Source organism: Rhipicephalus microplus, chromosome 3 (assembly GCF_043290135.1).
Source record: "Rhipicephalus microplus isolate Deutch F79 chromosome 3, USDA_Rmic, whole genome shotgun sequence".
Lineage (NCBI taxonomy): Eukaryota > Metazoa > Arthropoda > Arachnida > Ixodida > Ixodidae > Rhipicephalus > Rhipicephalus microplus.
In genome coordinates, this window is record NC_134702.1 from 257,216,932 (window position 1) to 257,240,786 (window position 23,855).

The following is a 23,855-nucleotide window of genomic DNA, read 5'->3' on the forward strand; positions in this document are numbered from 1 at the left end:
ATGTATAAGTCGGTAGCTCTGCAAAAATTTCATTTCTTCGAAATGAGCTTCTTCTGCTTCGAAAGGTAGTTGCACAATAATTTTGCTAGGACCTATATTTTTCCGCCATGAAACGCGCAGCAGCAGAGCAAAGCGCGACCACTATCGGGGCCAAATGAATTGTGAGCAGCATATATACTCTGCATACGGCCAGTACAAGCCGTTTGCTGCCGCCATTAGAGATTGGCAGACACACCCGGTTGTCTATAGTGTGGCATTTGTTCCCTTTAGATTTGGCTCCTGGAGCGCCACCTTTATAGTTTTCACCGAGATCAATTCGTGCAGATTAGTTTCTCTGGCTAAAGCGACTGAATGCCACTTTAAGTGCACTTCATAGCAATACTATCCCGACCTCGCTTCAAGCAGTACTTCAATTGCACTTTAATTGATGACATGCCTCTCCTTTTTTAGTCTTTGCCCTTTCGGTAATTACCCTAGAGCAGTTACTACTTTCTGGTTTGCAAGAGACTCAGCGCCCGCAATGCCCGAATACTGCTGCTCGCACAAAGAAATATCAACGGTACCATAATTTCTCTCTCTCGTTATCTTGTTATGACTAGTTGAGGAGTTCTTGCTAAACTGAAGCGCATGTGTCGTGATTTTCAGCTAATGCGCTCATCACAGAAAACCGGCAATTACCAACAGCCAGAAGAGTGCGTAAAATCTGGGAAGGTGTGAATCGCCATAACACAACAATGGCTGTGCTTGCTACAGACTTTTTCTGCCCATGACGTCGCTTGATGCACACTTTTGACAATTAATTGGGATACGAATAGGCGTGCACAGGGAATCCCGCGTCTTGCCAAGTGACAGTATGGGGCAGACGTTGCATTCACCCATGCGCACGGTCATGGGGTACATTCTTGATTGATATGATTGATATGTGGAGTTTAACGTCCCCAAACCACCATATGATTATGAGAGACACCGCAGTGGAGGGCTCCGGAAATTTCGACCACCTGGGGTTCTTTAACGGCACCCAAATCTGAGTACACTGGCCTACATCATTTCCGCCTCCATCAGAAATGCAGCAGCCGCAGCCCGGATTTGGACCCGCGACTTGCGGGTCAGCAGCCGAGTACCTTGGCCACTAGACCACCGCGGCGGGGCCATGGGGTACATTCTCTACAGTACTTAAAATATTGACCAAAACTTCTTTTTGAGCGAGCTAGTTCATCGCAGTAAAAGCGCGAAAATAGCCTACAAGAGAGATGACCACACGTAGGCGATGACTTACCCCTGACTTAATGGGAGAATGAAGTGCATTACATATGTTATATACGCCAGAGTGAATCACAAGAAAGAGAGGAATGGGTAAAGGTCTTGCAATGCCAACAACGCAAAATACAGCCACCCGAGTGATCATTGATTCTTGTTTCAGATCTAAGACACGACAGCACCATCCAGTATAGATAAAACCTGAGCACCAAATAGGCTTGCGCTGGGATTCCCCTTAAGCGTGGGGTGGAGGTGCGAAGCTTTGTTGCAATTCCCCCCCCCCTCCCTCCCTGTAATGTCAATAGAGAGATTTAGTGCCGGGTACGCAAGCTCTTAGGGCCCCGCGGGCTTGGAGGCGCGCGACATTGCGTAAACCCAACCGGAATGCGAGCCGCACGAAGGTCACACGCGCTCGCAGTGTCGTAGCATTTTGTCACGTATTGCTCTTATTATTTTTATTCACTATTCAAGCTGCTAAATTAAACATAGATAGTGACATAAAGTGGATAACTTTCAATAAAGCATTTTAATTCATATTACAAGTTATCGCCCCGAGACAAAAACTTTTTTATCGTTATGGGCCGTAGTTGCGACTGAAGCCGCTACCGCTAACTGCGCGAGCAACAACTAAATGCAGTTCCGAAAACATCGGGCTACCACGTTCCTGAGCAACATCACCAATAAATTGCATACGATGGCGGCTCATTTCGTACCGCGTTCAAACGAGTTCACAAACAACACCTTACGCAACAAAAAAAATGTCCACCTCCGGCGTAAAGCCTTGCGCTGCGCTGCTTATATAGCCGCAGGCGGCATCTTGGAAGGCGACAGAGCTATGCTGTCCTATATATATTTGACGCCTTTGTGCTTGGGAGTAGGGCGGGTAGCTTGGCCAGCCCCGGCCCTGCTCGCTGTGAATGTGGGTGACGTCACAGATAACATGATGCGTCAGAGACCTCCGCTAGGAGGCCAGTGGTGGCAGCGATGTTTATGGCCGCGCGGACGCACGGTCCCAGCGACCCGGCAACGCATGTGCTTGGGGCTTCGCGCATGCGCAGTGCCTCCGCCCCAACGTCCTAGGTACGCAAGCCGCTTGAGTACCCAGCGCTAAAGCTCTCTAATATATTAGAGAGCTTTAGCGCTGGGTACTCAAGCGGCTTGCGTACCTAGGACGTTGGGGCTGACTTTGCGGGCTGACTTTGCGCCCCCCTCTTAATTAGACTAGGGGGGCGCCCCCCCCCCCCCCCCAATGCGCACGCCGATGAAAGAGAGCATAAGTTGGGTAGATACTACGAGCACTTATACTACGAGCAACCTAATGTGCGTACTTGTCTTCTAGCTTTCTTTGTGTGTGCACGTTGCCCCAATCAGTCCTTGACGCAGAGCACAGTTCCTCTGACATAAACCATCCCACATGACATGGAAATGCAATATTGTCAACATACTTGCATGAAAGTACCCGGCCACTCATCTTGTGTGACGTTTTCATTGCTACAGCTAACGAGGTTTCAGAACAAGTTGTTAATGAGGGGCCAGCTTTAGAAATTCTTAAGTATGTCGAAGTTTTTTTTTTTTAGAGCTACGGAAAAAAGCAGCCGACCCTCACCTAAAACCAACAGTATACGTAAAGCTTTACCTGTTTTTAGCTCACGTGGACTTTGCTTGCGTTTTTATCATGAATTCCCCGAACGTACGGTTTTAGTTTTTAGACCTGAAAATAAGACATTTTGTGACGGACACGCTTGATGGGGCTATTACACGAGGACTAAACACGGTTTTCTGCCCTTTGATTGGGCTCATTCTAAGGCAGTTAAGGGAGCTACAGCGTTGATGTGCCTGGAGTTTGCTCTAAAAACATCGGGTCAACACCAAATGATGCCCCGCTTTGCAAATCAGGTATGCCGTCATTTGTTTGGTCTCCCTCGGTCTTGACTGTCGTTACTGAAACCCTTCTTTAAATAAAGTGAGGACGTACAACGGCTGAGCATCACCGGAAGGTCCTTAGGCCTGAGGTAGTATTCTACGTTCATAAGCTTTCTCAAGAAAAGTAGGCATGGGCCCTACGCGTTGCTACGCGCCAATGAGCTGGGAAGGCTGTGCCTGCATATTTTCAGCAATAGTAAACATAGATGCCAGAAGAACCACAAAGTGACGTCTGTGAAGTGCGAACACTCTATACGTTGGCGAAAATGGGCGCTGTTTCAATGACTGATTGGGGGAACAAGCACAAAAATTGCAAAATCTAGACAAGTGCGCACACTTGGTTGCACATGTTAGTAAATGCACAGGTGATTTTAGATTTTTTGAATGCGACTCTAGATTCGAAAAAAAAAAACGAGACCACGTGTTCAAGGCAGTTATTTTTGCGCAGTGCGTTGTTTAACCTTGTCACACGCCCCTCTGCTTTCCCTGATTCACTCTGGCATATCTAATGTTTTACATGCAGGGCCGTGACCACGGGATAGTTTATATATTTATTTTACCCTCAGGATACAGAGTACACTTCAGAGTGGAAAGGGCAATCTACAAGAATAAAAATGAAACAATGAATACATTGCCACACATATCGCACAACAAATATAGCAACACAGCTTCTTAGAAGGTAACAGAAAGCAAGTAATGAACAATATTTTGATTATATGGTGAAGGCAATAAGAAAAATAAAGTAATTGTTGAGTGAAACATAAGAGCTAGCCGTAAGTAGGTAATGATTGTTTAAAGAATATACTTAAAACTAGTAGAGTCAGTGATGCTTCTTACAAATGCAGGCAGGGAATTCCATTGATTATAAGTTCTTGGGAGATATGATTGGGCATAAATTACTGCCTGGCAATGGGGGACTGTGACCTTTTGTTGGTGATTGCGACGACGAGAAATAAAGGGAGCAGGTTCAATTAATTGGAAAAACGATCGGGTTGTAATAAAAAGTTGAGAGTGCCGTGAAAAGTTTTCATGATTTACTTTTTCGGGCAATATTGAAGCCTTTACATGCCTTCACAGCAACCGCCAGTTGCCAAAGTTAGCCGTTCTACACCAAAACTTTACCCGATAAAAACTTCTGCAGGTACGACCCGTCATTAAAGCAGTTGCAAACCAGCGCGTGTGTGTCCCTATCGTTTCTGTCGTGAATCTCTCCCTCGCTCTGCTTTAAATATTATTTCTTCCGTTGTCGTTGTTTTTCTCGGCACATGGCTCGTACCCAAAGGAGGGGATTAATCGATTATAAGGGGATTTTGCCCGATACTTCCTGCATTGCGTCATTTCTAGAAACGCTAGTTATTTAATTATGATTTTAAGTGCCAATTGCGAATTTTAAAAATACGTGAACGTTTATGTGCTTTTAGGAATGGTTTCCCTCTGTTTTTCAGCGCTGAATAACGGCCCACGAACGCAACTTCATGCTGCATAGAGCCGAGAGGAACGCATCGCGCCCATCAAGTCCGTCATTCAGACGACGCTGACGGACGGATATTCTCGACTGAAAATGCAAAACCCCAGGTTCGTCCCTGCGTCGTTCGGGCCTTTCCACGGCCGTGCTACCGACACTTTCTCGATGCAAACACCGGCCTGTTCGAGGAACCGGTGCCGTACAGCGGCCCCTCTCCTCCCCGCCGGCCGCGCCTTGATAATGACCAGGGGTCAGCGGCCGCATGCGCCCCGCCCCGGCGGCCCGATCTGCCAAGGACGCAGCTCGGCGCAACGCATTCTTACACAACAGCGCAGCAACGCCACTACTTTAAAAGATATGAAGGACTCGGGCCATGCAATCATGTTGGCGGACAAGGATGGAAGCTTCGTAGTAATGCCCCAGGGGCTATTTGGTGACAAGGCCCCAGCCACTGTAAAGAATTTTCAGATTTCGGATATGAAACCGAAGGGAGCAAACAAGAAAGTAGTGGCGTTGCTGGAAGACTTAAAACCCAACCAGATAAAGAGGGAAATGAAGAACAACAAGGCTCATGCGCTCACCTATTCTTCAATGCAAAAAGCCATAAGGTGAACTGTCCTTTTTGAGTTATTGTCATGGAGCGTGGAACATGAGAGGCTACTGTCAGCCGGTACCTGCAGAGGTAGCTTTCGGGGCTGACACCGGAGGACCCGTACAAGATCGCGAGTTCAGACTGACTGGTGGTACTGCTCCAAGATAGTACACTAGAACCGAGTTTCGGATTCTCGGTTGACATTGAGGAGCTTATCTACTCGATTCCCCACGAGGACCTTTTCACGGCAGTTCGCAAAAGTATGTATTGAAATTTCTGGTGCGGTGGCGTACCAAAACTCAAGTGGTGTCTCGGTAGGGGGATTCCTGGAACTGCTGGAGACTTACCTCACCTCTAAGATTTTTACTTTTCAGGAGAACTTTTACGTGCAAAAACGAGGCATATGCATAGGTTCATGTTCGGTGCCTGTGCTCGCAGAGTTGTATTTAGCAGATGTAGATTGTTCGTTGTCTCGGGTGCTCACTGACGATTACATTGTTCGTGTCTGTAGATTCGTAGACGACGTTTTAAAATTTGTAAAGACTGACTCTGACAATGACCTCGAAGAGATAGCAAAGAATATTCTTCATTGCTTTAATTTGCAACTAAGTTGAATTTTACTTTTGAAATGCCTGACAATGCTTCTCCGCAGTTAAAGTTGCTTTTCAATGACAGCAAACACGCGTGCTGGTCGCAGTCACCACGCACGAACAGGGCCCTATTGCCTTTTGATTCCTCTCAGTCGAAGCTTGTGAAGAGGAGCAGAGCAATGTCATGCTTAAGGTCATTTCTGACCAAATCATGTCACACACAAAGTCAAAGGTTGTTTTTGTTCGCAATGGAGTCGTCTCCTAAATGCGGGTTTCCCGCAGACGCTGCTTCAGGCTGTAGCAGGATCACTTATTTTGAGGGTCATATGCGATTTTACCACGGCCAACGCTATATGAGGGAATATAATCGGAATAGAGTGAAAATGTAAGTGATGCCGTACCTAAACAAGGTATCGCATGGCATTAAAAAGGTGGCGGTAAGATACGGATCGATTTGGTTTTTTCAGCGCCTTGCAAGTTATCGCCTTTGTGTGGCTTGTCCGACGCGAACAAAGTAAACAATTGGAGATGGAAAGTTGAAGGGCCACTCATCAGGTTTGACAATTTTGAGCTGACAAGCGCAATGCGTAGACGAGGCGTTCATGATCACGTCTGCCAAAATTTGCAACGCTACGCGCCACGGAAATGGGTCGAATTTCAAGATGAAAGCTGCTCGCCCTCCCCTTTACCTGCGCACGCGTAGAGAATGAGGGAATGACGTGCGCGTATGAGTGGCCCTACGTACACGGCACTGCAGTTACGTTGGTCCTCTACGTAGACGACTCTGCTCTGACGTTGTCAACAGTATACCACGTAACATGGCAAAAATTGTTTAACACAACATGCGTAGTTTATGTATTTGTTGCTTTAAAAGATGAGTAAAACTTGAAATAAATAATGAGACGCAATATAAATTTGTGCACGTTTTTCTTACATTTTTTCCCGTGAAATGCCACGAGATGCGGGGCTAATGTGCCAGCGTTTCAGACGGGGCTGTAGCCATTTAATTACTTGAGAGAAATAAAAAAGTCATGAATCTTTTTTCAAACGATTTCCCGGTCCTTACAGAAAGTCCGAAAAATCGGGCATTCACTGCGTCCCCGCCATCCATGGTACCGACATTTGGCCCCGTTTGACTTGCTTTGGCTCGGGTTTCATCTTACACGGTTGCACTGCGATGTCATTTTCAACGGGACAACGCCTCCTCCAGAAATAGGAGGAGCTGAGGTAGTTTCGTTTCTGAAAGTCGGAGCACGCCCTTTGGCGCAGGTTAGACACAGACTCGACAAATTTTGAGGAAATGTAGCAGCCAGGGTTGCTTGGCGCAGTTCGGCGCATTTGGCGCAGCCATAGCGTCACTGCTAATAGACACTTTCCCTTGGGCGTACGGGGCAGATGCCTACGCTGTTCAACGTACATTGATACGCTTCACTCAACTAGACTAGTCGCCTTCGAGATGCAAAGGTTTGGAATGCTCATCAGCGCCACCTACACTGGAAGTATGCTAGGTACCAGTAACAACGTGGCCTCTGTGGTCTGCGCAAAACACATCCTGACTGCCAGGGTAAGGGCCACCAGCGTACAAGTCATGCCATATTTCACTGTGTAGATTTTTAGCATCGTTCCTAGGTTCACTGAATGGGAACATTCAGCTTTGTTGTTTTGAACTTGGCTGCGCAATGCGTCTGATCGGCCACGGCCACACAGGATCAACCCCAGCGTTCTATCCAGCGCTGCTGCGGATGAAGCTGGCGTACCCTGCAGCAAGTGGTCGCCTTCCAGGCATTTATGGCCTTACGATGTTACCGGCACATTAAGGGAGTGAAAGCTCACACAACGCCAGAGGCGCGTTATGCTGCATCATGAATAAAAGTACGTACCGAGCTGCCGTTTTATTTCCGGGTTCATTCGCCGAGAGACTTGGCAGAAAAAGACGCGTTCCCCCACACACCCTATCGAAGGCGATTCTTGAGGGTTTTCGTGAGACGCCAGGTGATTTCTTCTGAATCATCAGGATGCCGGAACGCGCCGCTTGAATTTACCTTGTCTGGCATGAAAACATCACCTTTCATTGTGAAGTACACATGCCTTGCATCAGGTCCGCTGCTGCTGGCTGCGTCGAACGCTACTGCTGCCACCATATACTCTCGTTCTGTTTTTTTTTTTTTGAGGTCTTGCGAGAACGCAACGTAGTAAACGTTACGTACGCAGCGTCTTGTTTCGGGCGTACGCGCGCATATCTGAAATCGATACGTTACGTACTGCACATGCACAGCTCTTTCCCGTGGCAGTGTATGCGGGCTCGTTACGTACGCCCAACTAAAAGTGTTCAATATTCGGGTCATCCACCTTGGAGAAGCTAAAAAAGATTGGCAGATCCCACGTACAGTGGGACTAGATGATATGCGAAGCACGAATGAGGAAGGTTGATATGCGACTCTGAAATCTGCACAACGTTACGAGGTATGCCGAACATGACTTACGTGTCATGATTACCATGTTTGGATGTGTCGTTTAACTTTGTCATCTACTCACGTCATGTGGTACCAAATTTAGTATATGTGGAGCTAGCGAAACGGCCGCGAGCACGCTTTGAGCGTGCTGTGTTGTCATTTTCGTAAATAACACGCTTGTCAGCATTATCACTCTTGCACCAGTCATATACTTTCGTCATCCATTGATGTCACGTAAGACCAGATTTGGTATATGTGGAGTTAGCAAAACGGACGCGAGCGCATCATGAAGGGCGCAGTATACTCCAATGTAACGTTGACATAGCTGATCGACGTAGCGCGTTTAGAAGCATAGGACAAGGGAAGGGACAGAAGGGAGCGCTTGCGTTAAGCGCTCCATTCTGTCTGTTCCCTTGTCCTATGTTTCTAAACGCGCTACGTCGATCAACTATGTCTTACCAACATGCCCAACTTTATACTCTATAGTAACGTTGACGCGCGCGCATGCTGGGCACAGCGACGCTACGTTAGCAAAACGGGAGCACTCTATAGTCAGACACCAAGCGCGACCGGCGCGGCCCGACGGCAACCGGCGCGATATGCGACATGCTGCATTTAGCGCTGATGCGTTACCCAGACAACACTTCGTTTCCCTCTTTTCGTGACCGAGGGACGCCGGACGCGCTGAAACGCGCATGCGTCAAAGCAACGCCGCGCGCCGTGCGCCTGCGAGTAGACAAGACCGGCGCTGGCGTGGCAACGCCCGCGTGACGCGGCGAAATGAACGCCGGCGAGCACGCGCACCGCATCACGACGAAATGTATTGGCGCCTTAATTGTCGTATGTAGTCATGTTCTCACATGACACTCATCTCATGATTATCATGTTTGCACCAGTCACATACCTTCGTCATCCGCTGACGTCACGTAATACAAAATGTGGCATTTGTGAAGCCAGCGAAACGGCCACGAGCGCATCATGAGTGTGACATGTAGTCATGTTGTTTCATGACACACATGTCAAAATTATGATGTTTGGATGTGCCATCTACCTATTTCGTCCGTTCGCCTCACGTTATACCGAATTTGGTACATGTGAAGCTAGCGAAACGGCAGCGAGCGCATCATGCGCGTGGCATGTACTCATGTTGTTACATGACAAGCATGTCATGATTTTCATGTTAGGGTCGGTCGCTTGTGTTCGGCATGCAATGATGTCTTACCATACCAGTTTTACATGTGATGTGAACGAAACCACCGCGAGAGCTGCAGGACCATGGAATGTAAATCATGACACTCATGACATACATGTCATAATTTTCTTGTTATGACTAGTCAAATATGTTTTTATACAGTCATGTTATGCCATACCAAGTTAGGTATTGATACCATTATCGCAACGGCCAGGAGAGCTAAAAGTCACACACGCACACACACACACACACACACACATATATATATATATATATATATATATATATATATATATATATATATATATATATATATATATACATATACATATATATATATATATATACAGGCTCAAAGTCGCAGAAGTTCGCTAAGAAATGCTTCGCATTTAACACAATCGCATAACCACCACATATCACACGCGAAGGATTAACCACTGGTCGACATGCTCTGATAGGATGACACGGCGGTTCTCGAGCAACGCGCCGTCATTCGATCTACATAAAAGGAAGTTCGCGCGTGACGCAGCACAGGGACCGCCTTTTAGGAGCACTAGGTTCGTGGTACAGGAACTCGAGGATGGATCTCTGAAACTGCCTGCGATATTTTCGATTTTTAAAAACTGGGCTGGCCATATCTTGTAACGTAAATGCAAACAACCGCCCTAACATTGATATTATATTAGTTAATTTAACCATTTTGTTAATTATTCATTTCTGAGTGATACAATTAGTAGCAAAATCTTTCCTCCCCGGCCTATAATCTGCCTACAAAAACGGCAAGTCCCTAACCATTACATTTATTTTCAGGAAAAATCTGCATACACCTTTTCACAGGAAGGAAAAAAACACCGCCATGATGGGCTGTGCGCGGAAGTATATACAAAGGCTAAGGGCGCAGCGTTGCCAGTGCATTTTCGAGGGGACGCGCCAATTTGCACAGCCCAAGGAGGGCTATGGCGGCGCCCAGGGAGGCGTTTATGGAAAAGTGAATAGCGGAACTACGGCGTTCTTTCGATATTTATATATTTGTATAATGCTTTTAACATGTGTTCTCATCGGTACCGTGGTGATATGCGCCAAATTATACAACCGTAAGTCATTTAGTCTTTTTCAGAAAACGAATTTTAGAATTGGTAGCCAATTTTGGAATCACACTTGTAAACGCGGGCCACGCTCTTATATGTGACGTCAGATCCTACTTTTTTTTTTTTTCAAAAACGCCGCCTTTCCCAGCAGACGGATGCAGCACGCTTTTTTCTACGAGGCGACGACAACGCGAGAACAGTTCGGTCTTGTCAGCTGCATCCAGCGTGTTGGTCGTCACTGACATCGGCTCTTACGATAATGTGAAACGAGGATATCGACTCGGGTACGACAGATGCTTCCCGCGCCGGCGGGTCGAAATAATAAAAAAAAAAGATGCTTCCGCCCTCAGATAGCAGCCGCAATCATCGTTGAACTTGTCACTGTTCAGACGAGCTGGTACAGCTTGATTCCACGTCTGATGACATCACCAATTTGCTTTTCACGCGTCAGAAGAAAACATGATCTATGTTTACACTCTGGCTAGCCGGTGCCGGGGGGGGGGGGGGGGGATAGCAGACCTCGTGACGTCATTGGAGACGAATTTTCATGACGTCAACCGATACCCACCATGAATGACAGAACAGCTCCCTATTTCGGTTTCTGTTTTGACTGATCTTTCACTGCTTAATTACAATTAATTACGAGTCCATCGGCATACTGAAACACTAGCTGCTGCAGGACTGTCCATACTATTTGAAAACAGCGTTATCTCAGTATGGGCGAAAATGCACCAAAGCTCCCTTTTAAAACCACCCTGTATTACGCATAATCCACATTTTCATCCGTGGCTAGACTTTCATTTGAGCGTCTATGTATGTATGCATGATTTCTGTTTTATATTCGTATTTTCGCATATCATTTTGTTGCGAGTGTGTCACGGCTATCTTTGTTTATATATTTTTGAAGTATGATGTCATTTGTAAAAAAAAGCGAGGACCCCTGTGAAGCTGCAATGCCTTTCAGTCCTGTCTCCTCTTTTCTCAATGTTAAATAAAATAACGGAGATAGATTGACTGATCGATTCGAACTCGTGGTACTTGTGCTTGCTACTTGCACATTGCCTCGACAGCAAGAAATAAACTGTGAAGTTGACTGTGTGTGATCCCAGACTGATTATCAGGCATCCGCTGTAATTACTGAGCTCAACTCAGTCGAGCCACACCTGTTGAGTGTTATCTCTAAGGATTTGAGATTGGATTTTCGAAACTGCAATATTCGAGGCCAGGAGTTACGGAGTTGCCCTTAGATTTTTACCACTAGCTATAGATTCTGGAGACACTGGCGCACTGGAGCGTCCGCCTCCATACTCCGAGCAAAATTTAGGTCAGCGGATTGCTTCGTGTGCCACGAGTAGAGATGGAAGATTGAAAAAATAAAAACAGGAAAAATCCGAGAGAGAACTGTTCTTCGTTTAGTTTCTTTTAAGCGCAGTTGCGAAAAATGTCCGAAATTTCCACCTGTAAAACGTACAGAAATAAAGTTTGGGCAAGAACAAGGGTTGAATGTCAAAGCGAAACGCAGAACACAAAACCGAAACGTCTCACATGATACCAAAACACCAAACGAGGGCTGACCACTAGCTCTCGACATCACATAAAGTCAGCATCAACGTAGCTGTAGGTACATTAAGAATTGCAGAAGTACGTAAAACACGTTAGCTTGCAAGGTCAAGAGTTAGTAGTTTTGTGGCATATCTCGCACAGTAAAACCACCCTACTAATTTTCATTTGAGGAGTTCACCCGCTACACATATATTATTAGCATGTTTAAACGAATGGTGCTATTTCAATTGTTTAAGCTTAAATTAGTTAATAATGCTAAACTGATGACACAGCGTATTTTCATGTTGACAAAAATAGTGCTCAAGAAGACTAAGCAGTTTTGCCTCGTGTCTCGTGCTGTCGTGAATATGAAGTAAACTAAAATTTGGTTAATGGGGAACAAAACGCTCTAGATCTGCTGGAATTAGGATGAACAGTGCACCACCACTCGGACCCCTTGTGCCTTTGCATCCAATACAGAACATTTACAGGGCCGTACTGCTCGTCGGCCATCACGCGTTTCAAGCGCGCCTCGCAAGCATGGCAGGGGTGGGGAGAACTTTATGTTCACCTGTGCGCAGGTATGCAATGTCTTTCTTGCCGCAAAGGTTATTCACGTTTGTCAGATACTAAACGGCTCGTGGAATAAAGATCAGGCCATGCATAGAGTATTCGAACCTTTCGTGTGAGGCATCTATGAGAACCAACGTGCGAGGGCATTTTGCTTCTCCTTCCAGTATCTGTTGAGATGATGCATTTGTGGTACGCCACGCCAACTGATAAGCGGTTTCTTTTTCACAAATTGAAAGATTGTTTACACTTTTATATCACGCCTAACGTTGATTTTGGCGGCGGCTGCATTTTCGATGGAGGCGAAAATGCTGTATGCCCATGTGCTCAGATTTCAGTGCACGTTAAAGAACCCCTGGTAGTCGAAATTTCCGGAGCCCTCCACTACAGCATCTCTCATATTCAAATGGTGGTTTTGGGACGTCAAACCCCACAAATCAATCATCCATCAATCTTGATTTTGAATAACTAAAGGTGAACCTAGAGAAAGTGTTGTGGCCTTCGACTTCTATAGAGCATGTACTCAGACCTATATGACTAATGTGAGCATAATACTACAGTACTAGCTATTAAAGGAGTTGAAAAATACTCCCCAATGTCCTCATTTCTTGGCGATGCGAAAACGAATACGTGCTGAGTCTTCCGAACCAAGCAAAGTTGCAAATAAAAAAAGACAATCATGATAATAAAATGATCCCACCTTGAAACACTGGGAGTGTGGGATGACCAGCTCTCAGGTCCAGAATTAGGAACGGCTGATCTCCTGTTTTTGATCTCCCGAACGCCTGATTTTCCAAACACGTTTGGCAATCGGTCAATAGTTCTTTGGTCACCAGGTTTACGTCATGAAAAGCTCTGAAGCGTCCTCGAGATTTTTAAAGGCTTCCGTAAAAGTCGCAAGCACTATAGCGTGCTAAAAGAACTGTATTATGGTTTCATTCATCAAAATTTCGCAACGAAATGTGAACAGATGAATGATCGATTTGCCGTTTACGTTTAAAACCCCAATAAAGGCTGGACGGCTCCTTGAACGGATGGTTCTAAAAAATGATGAGTAAGACAATTGCCGTCTGCCTATGTGTTGATTGATTTGTGGGGTTTACCGTCCCAAAACCACGATATGATTATGAGAGACGCCGTAGTGGAGGGCTCCGGAAATTTTGACCACCTGGGGTTTTTTAACGTGCACCCAAATCTGAGCACACGGGCCTACATTTCCGCCTCGATCGGAAATGCAGCAGCCGCTGCTGAGATTTGATCCCGCGACTTGCTGGTCAGCAGCCGAGTACCTTAGCCACTAGACCACCGCGGCGGGGCGAAAACGTGGGTTTAGTTCAGCGCGTGCGTTTTCTTCGGGAATCGAGGAGGCGCCGCCGTGGCCGTGGTTACGTGGACTTTGCTGCTTCAGGCGGGTTTCGAAACCAATGCTTTCAAAAGTTTATTCCCTTTCTCTATTTGTACGGAGAGGGAGTGCACACAGTTTATCGTGTACGAATGTGTGCTGCGCTGCCACATCACAATTATAGAAGCATTTTTCCGAACATGCGTCCGAGTCGGCCGATGGTGAAAGAAGCTAGCACAAAGATGTGAAGGGTTTGAAGACAGCAGACGGCTTGGGACTGTAGCGGGGGAGTCGACGAGCGCGAAAATATTTAAAAAAAAGTTCTAACTTTTTTTTATTTAGAATATTTAAAAAAATATTAAAAATATTTAAAAAAAGTTCTCAATGTACTAACTTTTAAGCAGCGGTTACTACCTTACTTGAACCGTTACTACCCTTTTGCTACCTGTTTACTATCTACGTTAGTAAACAGCTACTAGCTGCTACCGTTACTAACTTTTTGCGACCTGTTTACTACTTAGGTTAGTAAACAGTTAGTAACTGGAATGAAAGAGGTAGTAACTGCAGCCGTTACTACCTTTCTTGCCCCGTTACTACCTTATTGCTACCTGGCTGTTGACTATTTATTCCAAAATAGTGTGATTCCGATTCTGATTATTATGAGAGGAATCGTCTCTACGTATTATCATTAAACGAAAAAAATAGCACAGAAGATAACTATAGATAAAGAAAATACATTTTGTTTTAAATTACACAACTGAGTCATGCAAACGTGCTTCTGATATTGTCGAAACAAAGAAGTACAACTTAACGTACCATAGGCAAGTGTACACGCGTTGCAATAGGCAATTACAACAGACTTAGTAAATTACAGCACATATTAACAAGACCGGCAGATCAAAATCCATCCGCCAACCCACCCATCCATCCATCCGTCCGTCCGTCCGTCTAGCCGGCTACGATATTTAGCTCGCCTGACAATGGCATAACACGACTGTATTGCGAGCATAAATGACTAGTCATAACAGGAAAATCATTATATGCATGTCATGAATGTCATGATTTACGTGTCATGGTCATGCTGGTCTTGCACTGGTTTCGTTCATATGACATCATGACATATTGCAAAATTCGTATGGTATGACGACTGCATAGCGAACAAAAGTGGCAGGCCTTAACGAGCAAATAATGGCATGCAGGTCATGCAAGTCATGACTACACTTCACACACTCATGATGTCATGTAAAACATGACTACCTGCTACGCGCTCGCGGCCGTTTTGCTAGATTCACATATACCAAATTTCGTATTACGTGACGCGAACGGGCGACGAGGAAAATCACACGTCCAAATATGATAATCATGACATGCATGTCATCACAATATAAAACACCACCACCGTAAAACATCACCATATGCTACGCTCATTATGCGCTCGCTGCCGTGTTGTTCGCTTTGCATATACCAAATTTGGTATCAGGTGACGTAAGCGGACGACGAAGGAATCGACACGTCCAAACATGATAATCATGGCATACGAGTCATGTAAAACATAACTACATGCTACGCTCATGATGCGCTCGCGGCCGTGTTGCTAGGTAGACATATAATAAATTTGGTATTATGTGACACAAACGGACGACGAAGGCCACGATATGATTATGAGAGACGCCGTAGTGGATGGCTCCGGAAATTTCGACCAACTGGGGTTCTTAAACGTGTACCCAAATCTGAGCACACGGGTCTACAGCATTTCCACCTCCATCGAAAATGCAGCCGCCGAAGCCGGGATTCGATCCCGCGACCTGCGGGTAAGCAGCCGAGCACCTTAGCCACTAGACCACCGCGGCGAGGCGAGATAACGAAGGAAAATTACAAGTCCAAGCATACAAATCATGACATGTAAAACAAGACTACTTGCTACGCTCATGATGCGCTTGCGGCCGGCCGTTTTGCTAGCTTCACATATACCAAATTTGGTGTTACGTGACGCGAACGGACGACGAGAGAAATGACACATCCTAACATGTTAACCATAATATACGTGTGATGTAAGACATGACTACATGTCACACTCATGATGCGCTGGCGGCTGTTTCGCTTGCTTCACATCGAGTTTGGTATTACGTGACGCGAACGGACGACGAAGGAAATGACACGTCCTAACACATTAACCATGACAAACGTGTCATTTAAAACAAGACTACATGATACGCTCATGAAGCGCTCGCGTCCGTTTAGCTAGCTTGACATATACCAATTTTCGTATTACTTGACGAGAACGGACGACGATGGAAATCGCACGTCCAAATATGATAATCCTGGCATGGATGTCATGTAAAACATGACTACATGCTACGCTTATGATGCGCTCACTGCCCTCTTGCTAGCTTCACATATAGCAAATTTGGCATTCAACGGACGACGAAGGTAAATGACGCGTCCAAACATGGTATTTATGACATGCGTATCATGCCAAACATGAAAACATAATACGCTCATAATGCGATTGCGGCTGTTTTGCTAGCTTCAATTACGTCAAATTAGGCATTACGGCACGCGAACTGACGACGAAGGAAATGACACGTCCTAGCATGTTAATCATAACATACGTATCATGTAAAACATGACTACAGGCTCATACCTGTCAAGTTCAAGGATTCTGAATCCAGAAGATTTTCGCAACAGAGGGGGGGGGGGGGGAGTGCGCGCTGAATTATTTGCCCCTATTTTTTTCGGCACAAAAATACCGAAGGCAAACAAACAAATAAAAAAACATCGCGAAAAACAAGGAGGGGGGGGGGGGGGTATCAATCGCCAGTTCCAACATCAGTGTCGCGGTCTCGTAGTGGCTTGGAGTGGCGGAACACACGAGGGTAGGGTTTCCCACTAAGTTAGAGACTCAAAAGATCCACACAACCAGCAGAATCGATTTCTGTCAAAACAACTCGCGTGTACGTCTTCCTGGGACACACGTAAACGGACGATGACGGTACGGCGCAGCTGCTGTCGCAAAAGCGTGGGTCAAAGGTTTGCTCACTACTAGATTTTTTTTACAGGAACGCCAAAGTGCGTCTGGCTCCTTTTATTTATTACGATAGCAAATATATGGACGGTCTAGGCTGGTTTTCTTGCCGTCGCCGCCGTCATTTGCCGTATGTATATATATATATATATATATATATATATATATATATATATATATATATATATATATGAACACTCAAAAAGGAAAAAAAAAGCCCAGCTTGTCGCGATGCGCCGACGCGCGCTTATCTTTCACGCGTACATTACCCCACGCATGGGGAGGGGGGGGGGAGGTTTAGATGCTTGAGCGCGCACGCTTATCCTTTGGTGGGAAAAATCGTGTGCCATCGGCTTTCATTGGAACGATTGCGTTAGTTGCCGGCCCCACAAAGATCACTTCTGTCTCAGCACAGGCCCCGTTCGCGAAAAGAGCACACTTTTCATTACACACCGAGGTATAACAGCTGGGACACTTGCTAGTTCGTACTCATCAGTACTTGTGATTACGTATCGTGCATCGTTTTTATTTAAACCAGTGTGTTACATGTCGAGTAGTAAACGTTGTTAGTTCGCTCTCGTCCTGTGTGTATCGTTTTCGTGCATCATTTGTGCGAGAAAAGCGCGCTGCACGTTTCGGTCTGCTTGGCGTTCTCAGCGTGACATTCCAAGTTTTTGCTGCCGCATTCATTGCTTCATTCTTGCGGCGAAACTTAAACGGTGACTTTTCCTTTTGCGTATTAACTACCTTTGTGTACCGCTGCGTGCCTTCGGACCTCGTAGATCGCTATCCCGTCGCCACGGTTTTGTGCACGGCGGTTGCGGCAAACGGTAGTTCCTTTTACAATCCCCGTGCGCTTGAATGCGCACCCACCAAAACTAAGTCGTTTTATTCCATCTACAATCGCATCTGCCGCAGCTGTGTCCGCAGAGTTTGAGGAAAGCAGCGTTGCCTCAACTGGTTGAGCGCACACTTTCGGGGATCAGTCAGTTACGTCGTCGCCATACATGATCGTGTGAACAGCGACTGCGGTTTCATCCATAGGCGGTTGTAACAACGAAAGTCACACGCACTGTATAGAAGACAGTGCGTGCGCCAGTCGCACGCGTACTTCAGGAGCTTCGAGTACACTGCTCTCAGCCTTAGTTCGACGGTTTGCACACTAAAGTTCGTATCACCCACCGCGATTAAGAAATGTGTTCGGAACATTCGAATTTAGGCTTAACGGACATAGTGGAATTTGGCCGGAGATTTTCACGAATTCTTATCTGCCACGGTTTCATATCACTGAGATTCTACTGTACGTTTAGATGAATGCCTCTTAAACTCATTCATAATAAAATGGGATAGGTCCGAAAAGCCTGGAACGGACTGAGCTGCTTTTTCGCCAATGCAGCCAGATCAAGCACAGAAATTTCGATTTCCGGGAGATTTTCACGACAACCGTACAAACGGAAGAAATGGTCAAAATCTGACAGTCTCCTGGATTATCAGGTATGCATGCTACGCTCATGAAGCGCTTGCGGCCGTTTCGCTAGCTTCACACATACCAAATTTGGTATCATGTGAGATGAATGGATGACGAAGATATGAAACTGATGCCAACACGATTATCATGAAATGCGTGCATGTAAGAAGATGACTACATGCCCCACTCATGATGCGCTGGCGGCCGTTTCGCTAGCTTCGAATATGGCAAGTTTGGTATTACGTGACGAGAATGGACGACGAACACAAATGCCAGGCGCAAACATGATAATAATGGAAGTCATGTACGGCATAATTTACATGCGTACCACTGCTAGGGCTGGTATTGCAAACGTTAGTTGTGCGACTATAAACAACATACTTGCATCTTATCTAGATACCTGAGTGCGCACAACATTCACCATTAACTGTACGTTACATCTATGCGCCTCGTAACGGTGTGGTGATTTGATTGATTTTATTTGTGAGGTTTAACGTCCCAAAAGCACCATATGGTTTTGAGAGACGCCGTAGTGGAGGGCTCCGGAAATTTCGACCACCTGGGGTTCTTTAACGTGCACCCAAATCTGAGCACACGGGCCTACAACATTTCCGCCTCCATCGGAAATGCAGCCGCCGCAGCCGGGATTCGATCCCGCGACCTGCGGGTCAGCAGCCGAGTACCTTAGCCACTAGACCACCGCGGCGGGGCTGTTGTGGTGATTTGAAGTCACATAACATTTCTCATGCGTGCTTCGCATACCATCGATTCCCACTGTACATGGGATCTTCCAATTTTTTTACGGAAAATGAATCTTCACTAGACTGCCATGTAACCAAGAGTCGGGATGACCCTTGTCAAGTCGGCGTTTAGTTCCATCCCTTCTTTTTTTTTTTTTGAGAAAGAAAAAAAATATGAATCGACCGACGAGAAGGTGGCTATCATCTTGGGAATGCATGAATGCAGCCCAGGCTGGGCCGACGATGCAGATGGTAACGCACATTTCCCATCCATCGTCTGAGAGCGCGCTGTCGACTGCTCAACATCAAAGCTCCGTCGCGGGACGCACACTCGACTCGAAGCCACGATGCCCCTTGCCGCATGGTTCCACAACCAATGCTTTTCACGCTCCCATAGCTACCGGTGCAGGCCAACACAGGGCTACGCTGAGTACGTCCGGCACTGCGGCAATAAAAACAGCATGTTCACCTCTTTCAGGGGCAGCCACTCCTATTAAAATCAGTGGTTTAAGTTGTGTTGGAGATGAGAGAACATTCGAACTGCGCAAGCGGAGCTTGAAACTTGTTTACCTAGGAATAAATGTAAGCTCCACCGACAGCGGTCACCGTCCCGCCCACGCAGAACTTTCATGAAGGACCCAATAACTTCAATCGTTTATTTACCTGACGTCAGGACCCTTTCATGTTCCTCAGGCATAGACGTAGCCTACAGGTTCGTGTTCAATTCAATAGATTTCGGTAAGAAAGTATTACTTCTGGGCAAGTTTCCGAGTTCACTGCTCAGCCAAACCTAACAATTGAACAAGAAACGACCCGCTTTTAATTCATAATATGCGTAGTATTTGCATTATCTGCAAAAAAGTGCTTATGGTTCAAAATTGAATCCCAATTTCATTGCTCTCCTCCGCAGGTGAATGACAGGCCCGCTGCAGTACTAGGGACAGCGCTCACATTTATTCTTCAGCTTCACAAGCAGTCGCTGAGACCGCGTGATCCCGCTAAAAACGTCACGCCGATGATGGTAGCACCGGCGTTTCCAGTTGTGCCCCTTGAGGCCATTCGTCACTAACGCATTGCTGTCGCAGCATCATGACGCAATCATGCAGCAAACACAAGCGTCAGCTTCGAACTTACAGGCCACAAAGCGCGCAACGAGGACATCATAAACTTGAGACGTCTGGAGCCGGAATGTTTCTTTTTTTCAGTGTTACTGTCAAAGGCACCGAGCTTACGACGCAGCGCGGACGAATACAAAGTGAGGGGAACTTGAGGTCCTCCTATTGGCCAGCAGCTTCTCCAGTGCCGTAATGAATGCTGTGTGAGTCGTCCATTACGACAGAAAGGCTCAAGGTGTGCTCGCAACAACTTCAGCTGCAAACTTTTGCAGAAATGTAGTATAGTACTGCTCAGGTCAACTTCGCCCAAATAGACTCGGTACCATGCCCAATGATGCCTTAGTCAATGCAAAATTAGTTCGGCTGCCCGCTATTCGATCCCTGGTAAATGAGAAACGCCTCGGCTTGGCTCCTTTCGAAGCAGTATCTCCATGTTATCTGTAAAAACATTTATTTGTACTGTGAAGCTTTGTTCCTATAGACCGATAATCTATATTATCCTTATCGGCCCAGATTGGGCAAAGCTTCTGGTAATACTGACAACTTTTCGTTCCTCGTGGTGTTCCGGCCCAAAGTTCGTCTTCATGTCTTTGGTTCAATTCGATTTATAAACGATGTTCTCTTTTATTTATTTTTTTTCTTCCGTCATCAGAGCGTGCATGCGAAAAACTAGGCAATCCAGCTCACCGTATATTCGGAAACGCAAATTCGAATAGCACAACTATAGCCAGGATTTTTTTTTTTTTTTTTTTTCAGGAAGGGCCGATTGAATAGACGGATGGATCGGTACCCTTTAGATCCGGCGGCGGCTAACGCCACCTAACCGTAATACTTAGGGAACAAACACTAGATTTATCTTTTTCCCCCCTTTATATAGTGAGGTTAAAACTGGCACTTCGCAGTAAAGAATTTAATTGTCACTCGTGCCTTGCTTGTAGAAACCAATCAGATAACCTCCTTTTAGTTATTTCTTAAAGTCTATTTTGCCTTCCCTCTCCCTGAACCCCAGTGCTTTGGAAAACTCAGTGCCATCATCCTGAACTAAAGGGTGAAGCCCTCTACAGAACATTACAAAGTGTTCGGCAGTTTCCTCCTCGCCACACGCACTGCATACCGCGCCTACCCCTTCGTATTTGGGGCGACTCCCCATGCCTCATCTCAGCTACTCTTGAGATGTCGCACTCTGATGCAGACGGTTACGGGGCTCACTTTAATCTTCTTTTCCGTCTTGAGAATCACATAAGTACGGAGTCTACCCCTTCGTATTTTGCCCGATAAGTCTTATAGACGCCCTTGAAGGACACTTATTTGTCTCCGGCAAGACACCCCCCTCCATCTAAATTTAGTGGCATGGGAAACCAGGGGCCTCCTCCTCCCCCCCCCCCCCCTAGCTACGAGCCTGTCGGGTGATTGTTTTGCATTTAAACTGTGCCCAATAAAACACCCCCTCCGTCAAATATCTTGAAGTAGAGGCATCTCCCTCTCCCTGGTAACGGGCCTGTCAGGTGATTCTTTTTTTTATTTTATTTGTCGTGAATAAAACTCAACCTCCCTCCTAATTTCTCGGTGGGGGGGGGGGGGGCAAAGGTCCTATTCCTACTTCCTGGCTACGGGCATGTCGGGTGATTGCTTTCCTCGCAAGTCTACGGAATGGTGACCGAGAAATATTTATAGACACTGTACCTGAACTGCGCACGCTGAACGACTTTCAGGGTTGCTACAAATTTTTGATGAAGGCAAGTAGAATAGCCAGAAATACATTTGAAGAGGGTGATCAGGCAGATAAAATTACGCGTCCCCCCCCCCACCCCCGGCTTCACTGCTTAAAGAGAGAATGTTACGGGCTGCACATAACCCATCTCATTCTGTGTGTGCTGTGTACGAGCGATGATAATCAATGGTCAAACAACAGTAACTCATGCGTAACCGATTGCTGTTCGGGAATTGATTGGGCAGTGAGTGACGAATAAAGTACGTATTCTTCTTTTCTGCGTAATGTACGACCAGATAAACTAACCCACTACTGTTTTTTTTTTTCTTTATAGCGTATGGCCACTACTGTAGTTGGAAACATGTGTGTTAAAGGTGCGCACGTTCACACAAAAGTCTGTCAAAGCAGAAGAAGGCACTCCATGGAAACGCGCCGCTGCGCAGCCCACTGACTGAAGATACGAGGGCTGACCCCGAAATTTCATTGGCGTGCAGTGCTCGCGTCTCAGCCGTTAATTCCTGGTCACGCTTTCGTCAGTTTTCTACGCAGTCTTGTTTCCTACTACCGAATATTACGTTGCGCGCTGCACTTGTGACGAAGGCACCACTGGTCGTGACGCGCCCCCTGTAGACGAATGAGAATGGCCGAATCGAGGTCGTAAACAGGATCTCACCCGAATTGTTCGGTCGGCCACTCCGACGGCGAAGAATGGGCTCACTCCCAGGTCGACGTGCAGCTTCTCGAGGGCCGTGTCGCGGTCCCAGCTTTGCAGGGACCATGACGAGCTGGCCACCAGCTCCCAGCCACCGACCTGTCGCAGCCGGTAGTTGAGCAGGGCCAGTGCGTCCTGGCTCAGGCTACGGGGCTCCATGCACGTCTCGTAGAATCGCTTCGCCTTCAGCTCGGCCGACGCCTGGTCACCGTCGAAGGGCACCAGATCCACCAGGTGCCGAACCGCATGCTGGCGACGAGGCACGCCGGGACGGCACGCCAGAGCGTACGGGTCCTTGCAGGGCGCGACGTCCTCCCGAAGACCGGCGAGCACGCGAGCCGCCGAGCCGAGGCAGGCCGCCGACAGGCAGCGATCATCGGGCGCCGTGGAGCCCGAGTGCACCTTGACCGAGAGTGCGACTATGATGACGAAGAAGACGAGCAACAACACGCACAACAGTACAATCACCAGCGACGGGATGTTCGCCACTGCAGAGGTGACCTGGGCGCGGAGCTTGGACATTCCTCCGGTAGTGGTCTCACCCTGCTGGGCCATGCACTTGTCGTTCTCGCGCGGCTCGTTCTTGTCGTCCATTTCGGGCACACTTGTTGCGCGCCACCGCGCCGCAACCAAAAACAACCGACGAACTTTCAAACGAAAAAACCGGCTCCCTTACAACAAGAGCCGCTGACCTCGCGCCTCTGCCGCCGGTGGCGCCGACTGTTGAGCTCCACCGAACACTGTGCGCGCGGCTTCGCCGTACGCGCGCCAGAGAGTGCTTTAGTAGACGTCGTCATGTGACGCGCCGCGATACATTTGCGTTGACGTTACGTGCGCGTTCAGACCAATATATATATATATATATATATATATATATATATATATATATATATATATATATATATATATATATATATATGGTCCCACGCCAAAGAGCGTTGGGAACTCCAAGTTTAACGCGGAATTCAACTGCAAGATAGTGCTACGCACACAACAGCAGGTTCAGATGAAACACACGCACACCTTATCAAGCAGCTGCATCCGAAGATAAGGCTTTCCTAGATAAACGT

General features: G+C 46.7%; 1 protein-coding gene across 1 annotated transcript in view; it reads right to left on the reverse strand.

Moving 5' to 3' along the window:
• The window catches only part of LOC119168537 (endothelin-converting enzyme 2), a 260,418-nt gene extending 236,917 nt beyond the window's left edge, over nt 1-23,501 (reverse strand). Inside the window, exon 1 of the mRNA XM_037419939.2 lies at nt 22,747-23,501. Within this exon, the coding sequence (XP_037275836.2) occupies nt 22,747-23,379 (633 nt within the window). The 5' untranslated portion in view covers nt 23,380-23,501. The remainder of the gene's footprint in view (nt 1-22,746) is intronic.
• Nucleotides 23,502-23,855: the final 354 nt, after the last annotated feature.